The sequence below is a fragment of the Pogoniulus pusillus genome, chromosome 2, assembly GCF_015220805.1.
Source record: "Pogoniulus pusillus isolate bPogPus1 chromosome 2, bPogPus1.pri, whole genome shotgun sequence".
Lineage (NCBI taxonomy): Eukaryota > Metazoa > Chordata > Aves > Piciformes > Lybiidae > Pogoniulus > Pogoniulus pusillus.
In genome coordinates, this window is record NC_087265.1 from 13,017,096 (window position 1) to 13,024,401 (window position 7,306).

General features: G+C 41.3%; 1 protein-coding gene across 1 annotated transcript in view; it reads left to right on the forward strand.

Annotated features, from left to right (window-relative positions):
- The window catches only part of SNX4 (sorting nexin 4), a 35,348-nt gene extending 29,982 nt beyond the window's left edge, over positions 1-5,366 (forward strand). The window contains exons 11-14 of the mRNA XM_064156647.1: positions 630-729; positions 1,513-1,658; positions 3,011-3,125; positions 3,468-5,366. Of these exons, the coding sequence (XP_064012717.1) occupies positions 630-729; positions 1,513-1,658; positions 3,011-3,125; positions 3,468-3,515 (409 nt within the window). The 3' untranslated portion in view covers positions 3,516-5,366. The remainder of the gene's footprint in view (positions 1-629; positions 730-1,512; positions 1,659-3,010; positions 3,126-3,467) is intronic.
- The last annotated feature ends 1,940 nt before the right edge of the window (positions 5,367-7,306 follow it).

The window sequence follows — 7,306 nt, forward strand, 5'->3', positions numbered from 1 at the left end:
GCAGTGCAGTGCGGATGTAGCATTATCAGCCCACACAGGATTTGGGGTTGCTGCAGGTGGTCAGAGGAAACTCTCCTCTGTTCCAGATGAAAGGCACTGTATGAATCTAGAAGCACAGTTGCTTGTTTTGTTGTTTGAAAAATGAAATGAAGTATTTTATGATGGAGTGATTTTGTTGCCGCTGTGACGTTTTGTCAGTTGTGATGTTTCTGTAATGCATTTTGAATAAAACTGCTTTACAGTGGTGTCCTTAAGTAGATGGTAGGGCTTGTATTGCTGAGAGTGTCTTGGAGCAGAATGAACTAAGAGCTTTATACTTATGATTCAAGCTTACTTAGCTACAGCACTTGCAGTGTGGTGCATTCAGTGATAAGACTTGAATTCAAGCTAGGTAAATAACTGGAGGGTTGGACTCAATGATCTCTTTGGGCCCATTCCAAACCCTGACATCCTGTGATCCTGCCAAAAGAATGAACCAAACAAAATCAACTAGCCAACCAAAAAAACACCCAAACCCACCACTTCCCTTCACCCCAAACCTAACCCAGTCTATGGTGCTGTTTGTGAAAATGGAGAGACATAGCCAAACGAAGTATTATGTGACAGGTCTTTCATTTCTTGCCTTTCAGGGCAGTTTGCAGGAAACATGAACTAATGCAATACGATTTGGAAATGGCTGCACAGGACCTAACAACTAAGAAACAGCAGTGTGAGGAACTTGCAACAGGAGTGAGTATTTTTTTTTTCCCTTACTTTCTTCTCCAAGATGCCTTTTTTCTATTTATTTTTTGTTCAAGCCAAGTTACTTAGAATGACATTTAAATGGCACTAGCATTGCTGTCTGCTGCTTATGAGAAGCAGTATCATATGAGCTGTAGGAATCTGAGGCTTAAAGTGACTTAGTTCTTGGTGACGTAAGTTGTTTGTATCAACTTCTGTTATTGAATACTGAGTAAGTAAAGGGTTGCAGGAAATATGACTTGAGCAGAATAACACCAACAGCTCTATCCTGAATAAAAAAAGGCTGAAAAATCTGAAAGGCTTCCTCTTCCTTTTGAAAGGTGGATGTTACTGATATGTGATGTTAGTTCCCTTTCTATGGAAGATAATATTACTACTTCATTTTCAGATAATGTTTTAATGATTTAGAATTCCTAATACTGCTATAGGATCTATTGATACTTCATATGGAATTACTTCATCGCTTTTCTTTCTCATTCAGAATGCAAGACATAGTTTCTTTCCTATTTGAGTAGGAAAACTGCTCTGAAGGGTTACCCTAATCAGTTGAATGACTCACTTAAGGTCCAATCCACAGACCAGAATTTTCTTCCTTCCTGTACCACCATAGCTACCTATGAATTCCAAAACCAATTTAATTTATTAAATAGAAGTTAAAGCAGAAAATCAGATGAATAATATGAGTAAGCCCAAATGTTGGTAAAAACCACATAATGTCTTCTGGCTGTGTTCAGGAATTCCAAACCCAGAGCATCTCTTCTGTTTTTGTAGACTGTGAGAACGTTCTCTCTAAAAGGCATGACCAGCAAGCTCTTTGGGCAGGAAACCCCTGAGCAGAGGGAAGCCAAGATAAAGGTTCTAGAAGAGCAGATACAAGAAGGAGAAGAACAACTGAAATCCAAAAATCTGGAGGGCAGGTAAATGGGGTGGGATTTTTCCAAGAAAACACAAGGCTTGTCTTAAAAGTTCCTGACTGGGTGCTCTTGAAGGTGTTTGCATTTTATAAGTGTTTTTAATATATTCTTGGTGTTTATGAGCTGTCTATAAAAGCTCCTGTCAGCTGCAAGTTGTGAAATAAAGTACAGTACATGCAGCTAGCTTCTGGTGTGAGAGCGTATGGCTTATGTAAAACCTGATGGCTTTCCCAGTTACTGAGCCCACTCTAATGGTTGACTTGCATACTTTTATGTTCAGCTAGTAATATGTTTAGCAGGTGGACTTGTAGGCCTGTAGCTGAATAGCCTAAGACTCAAAAGCTGATTTGCTCCAAATCCAGTATTTAGTTTGGTTTGTGCGTATGGGTCCTCAGCTTGTGTTCTGCAACTTCTCACATAGGGGACAACTGTCTCCTGTTGGAAAGAGGTTAGAAATTCTGGCAAGTTGTCTGAGTAGCTGCTTCTTGGTGCTCTAATGAAATCTTCAAGAATGCAAACACGAAAAATGGGAACTAGTATTCTTAAAGCAATGTGATTGTGTCAGAACATGTTCACTGTCTAACACAAGGACTAATCCTAATATGTTAGGATTAGAGCTGGAAACATAAGACAAGTTCATGAACAGTTCAAAACAACAAGGTGCTCAGTGAATGTGATTTCTTAATCATTTTGACAGAAGTACTGGAGATGTGCTTTTCTAGCTCTGGAAGCAATTTTCAAGTGAATACTTGCCTTGTATGTACAGCCCAGCAGAAACGAAAGCTGTGAATTACAGAGAACTACCTCACTTTACTTAAGGAACCTGAAGGCACATCACCAAACCACAGAATTAATTCCTGAAGTGAATTGTTCAAGTCAAACTTGCATTGTAAATGTTTGTTGTATTTGCATGTTGAAATTCTGATAAGTGAGTTTTCACTTTGGAAAGATGACAATTCTGACTAGAAAACTGAAAAAGAAAATGCAGTGTTGTGTGCTGAGTGTTAAAGATATGTAGTTACATCAAGAGACACTGAGGGGGAAAAAGTGTATTCTGAGTTGTGCTGTTTATATATGTCAGTGATACTTGCAGGGAGGAAACAAACCAACCAAACAACCCAACTCCAACCCTCCTTATGAAACTGATTCTACAGCTTAAAATCCTTCAGAAGAAGAAGGAGAATTGGGTAGTAGTGCCAACTGTAAAATGAGGACACTGTGGGTTTGGTTTACTGAGTGGAAGATGAAGCACTTTGTCATAAATAGCTTCTCTGATGAGGGTCCAGAGGAAGGAAGATGAGCTGAGGGTAGAAGCTGTAAAACACTTAGTAACAGAAACGTTTATTTATTTGCAGGGACTTTGTGAAAAGTGCCTGGGCTGACATCGAACGGTTTAAAGAGCAGAAGAACCACGACTTGAAGGAGGCGCTCATAGGCTACGCGGTTATGCAGATCAGCATGTGCAAAAAGGTAACGCCTGGCATCTGGAAGGCCAGGCCAGTCTCTTTGTCACATCAGCAAGGGATCAATGCTAACTTTCAGTAACTGGGAACACTGCAGTCACAGAAGGCTGGTGGAAGTCTCTAGTGTAAACCCCTCCAAGTATTCCATCCTGCTTCATCTCAATGGCATGTTAATGTTGAGAGATCATAGGCAGTGTGGTCCCGTTCCCGTGTGGTCTCTGCCTTGTTCTTGTGTGAGCTTTGGTGAGACTTTTTTTTTCTGTAGAGTGTTCTGTGGAAGAAAGTCTGTTGGTGAGGTTTGTAAACAAAGTATATTTCCACCTATTGATTTTAAACTTTTTTTTTTAAGGGAATTCAAGTTTGGACAAATGCAAAGGAATGCTTCAGCAAGATGTGATTGTCTGGAAATGAATTTCTCCTCCAAGTGCCAGAAGATGGAAGCACAACTGTAAAACACCAATGTTAAGTTGCTACATGACTTACATACAAACCATGTAATAAATGAATCGAGTGAATAGTTTTTCTTTCTGATGATTGTACGTGTTAATAAAGGACAAAGAGGACACGTTTTTAAATGTTAAGCCCTGACTGCCACTTTTGTGGTATGTTTTATATGTGGTAGCAAATAATTCAGGGGTAAAAGACTTATTGAAAACTACAGCTCTGTACTGGGGCAAAGCTATAGGGAAAGTTATCCCAAAAAATACGAACTGCTATGTTCTGAGACTTGTGAAACACCATGCCCTGTAACATGTAGATCACTTCCAGATGCCCTTCTTTTCAGCCCTTGCTATTTAGAATTTGTAATGCTCAAGGGTGCTTTGGATGTATAATGAGGGACAGAGTTGTGTTCTTGAGGTCTACACCATAAGGGGACAAAAATGAAATACTCTTACAGCAAGGGTTCATATTTAAATGCCTTTGTGTGTCCATGGAGAAAAGAGCTTTTCCAGAGTTCAGGTTAAGCAGTCTCAAGTTCCTGAGATGTTTGAAACTCTACAGTAGAGGTGTTGTGCAATGTTTTGATACAATATTCTACATTATCTGGTTCCCATTTAAATTTTGATACGGGCATTGACTTCTTATCAGATATTTTCCTGCAAGTACGGGGACTATGATCCAGCTGAGCAGCAAGCCAAAGTCAAAGCTGGTAAGAGGCAGATGCAACTTCTGTTTGGTTGTTGGAACCTGTTTATGCCAGGTGTGAGTCTGGCCTTTGGTACCTCTTCTTGAACTGAAGTGGTCTGGTTCTTGAAATAATAGTTCTTCATGAAGATGCTGAAATAAACCTGGTGCAACTTCTGTAGTACTTCCGAGCAGTGATGTGCAAAATCCACAATGAACCAAGGTGTCTGTTTGGCTCTTGTTATGATGTTTCTGTGTATGTGTGTGTATATATATATACACACACCAGTACAACATGATTTGCAGTTACAGGTACTAGCATTAAATGTTTCCAATCACAAAAACACTCACCACTGTCTGCTGTTGGGCTTTTTCTACTTATGTCCCTGAAGTCTTGTGGAGTTTGTTAGGCTTGATTGCTAGTCCTAAAGAAAGCTTTGTAATGTTCTGTTGAAGTATGTAATTCTGGATCATAACACTACTCAGATTTTGAGGGGGTTTTGTTTGTTTTTAAGAGATACCCCAGGAAGTCCTTAAATGTCCTTTTGATAAACAGTTGCTGATATGTCCCATGTTACTTTTGTCTCTGCAACATTTCTTTTCTGTAAATCCATGATAAAGAACTAGTAGGCCTGGTGTATACTACAGTGTAAAACTCTGAAGTACAATGCTTGGTCAGTCTAAATTGTTCTGGCTTTTTTCAAGGCATGTGGCAGTGGCACTCCTGTCTGAGAGATGGCTTTGGGCAGAAGGAGGTCTCTCTGTTTAACACTGAGAGAGAAGCGTTGTTCTGTTCAGAGACTGCAGTATCCAGTTCCAATACAGGTTGAAGGACTCTTACATTCCAAACCAAGAAGTTGCACACCTGATGTATTCAGTAAACCTTCTAAAGGAGTGGTGCCTTAATACAATACCATGAGGCGCTCAGAGTAGGGATTTTTCATGCACTTTGATTTTTGGTAGATCTTTCTGGTGCCTCTTTCTACATTTCACTTGCTGTACAGCTAATTAAATGTATTAGTATGCCTTTTTTTTTCCTTGCTAGTTGTACTAAATTTAAGAAGGGAACAAAACAGTTCTTGTAAGTTTTGTGCCAAATCAGCTAAATAAAATTGCTCTTTGATATTGTTGTAATGTTGTATGTTGCAAAACTGCTATCTTCCCAATTCTAACTGAGCTGCTGTTCAGTTTCTCAAAATGAGTTCTTATCCATCTTCATAGAATTCATAAAATGATTTAGGTTGGAAAGGACCTTGGAGATTGTCACCCCCTCCACCCCCCCAGCCATTGTCAGGGACACCTTCCACCAGACCAAGTTGCTTAAGGTCTCATCCAGCCTGGCCTTGAACTCCTTCAGGAAGGGGACATCCGTGATCTCCCTGGGCAACCTGTTCCAATGTTTCACTACCCTCACTGTAAAGAATATCCAGTCTAAATCCACCCTTCTCAAACTTAAATCCATTCCCTCTCATCACAACACAACTTTGTAAAAAGTCCCTTCCCAGCTTTTTTGTAGGCCTGTTTAGGCACTGGAAGGCCTCTCTAAGGTCTCCGTGGAGCATTCTTAGCTCCAGGCTGAACAGCCTCAATTCTGTTACATCCCTGGTGCCAGCTGCCAGTAGGCAGTACACCTCTTTATATTGCAGGTCAGGATAGCAAACGGGTGCCTCTCAGTGGAGAGTTGGCAGCTGATGTCACACATTGCTTCTTTGTGGCTGCAGCAGTTGTGTAACAGGGAGCTGATCTAGCTGTCTTGCTTTGGTCTTAGCTCAGATGGCTTCTGATCTTGGGTGTGAAATTTGAGTAAGTTATGCACAACTACCTGATTTGCCTTCAGGTCAAAACTAGATGCTTGTTGCATGCAAGCTTTGAGCTCTGCTTTGTTTTTGCCCAGACGGAAGTAGCTGTCTGAATTTCATGTGCCTTCATCTAGGTAAGAGAAGATGCACTTGAAAGGGTTTGTTTGACAGAAACTGAGTGAAAGGCAAGTTAAGGGTAATTTGCAATAACTCTTTCCCTTCTGTTTCCAGAAGAGCATCGCATGAGCTTTCTGGCGTGAGCTTTCTGTACTTGTGAATCTTAGCTAACAGTAATGGTTTCTCCCTCCTCTTTAGCTGTTGATTTTTTTTAAGGGGAATTAGGGCTGTTTCCATGTGGTTAACAGAGGAGATATGAATGCACACTTGTGACACATGCATTTTTCCAGTTACAGTGCAGATTTAACCTCTGTGCCTTGATCTGCTTTGCCTCAACAAGCTTCATTCAGCTGCTTAGTAAACATCAAAAACAGGTGGAAGTCCTTGAGAATAATAGGAGGTAGCTAGAACATTTTAACTTGAGCTTGAGAAGGTGCTTCTAGATGGAAGAGCTTGCCTGCATGGATGATCTTGATTTACTGATGGAGCTGTCACTTCTGTCTGGATTATCACTGTCCCGTCATCCCTGACCTTCCTCGTTGCTAGCCAGATCTTGACCTCTCGGTGTATTTCAGTTGCTACTGTTTGCTGCTGAAATGCAGCTAGGGCTAAGGGAGCCAGATAAATGGAAAGATGTTTTTATGAATTCTCTAGTTTTAAATTTATTATTTTGGTATGTCTGCCAGAGCAGAGTTAACCTAGCAGCTGTGTTCAGGGACTACCTTGGCAAGTACAGAGCCGATCTCAGAGCTCGACTCCACACCACCAAATTTGTCTCATGCATGCAGGTCAGCCAGAGAAGTGGCAACTGTGGCGAAACACATGGCACAGCCCAAGCCTGAGGGCCCAGAGCTGCTGTCTGGGCTGTGAGCACTGCACCCTGGGAGGGACTGCGTTTCCCTGTATGATGACTCCGTTCAACAAGAAACACTTTCTATTGTCCCCTAAAGGATGACAGGTAAGGGAGCTGTCCCGATTCCCCGCACCTACCATGCAATGGCAAGGCAGCACTCTGATTTGTGTTTCCTTGTCCCCCACCCTCTTGCGCATCTCTGGTGCTTGTCTTTTCACTGCTCCTAGAACTGTGTGGGGAAGTGGGATCTGTGTAATGAAGGTACAGGGCTGCCGTAGGGGTGATGGAAACAAA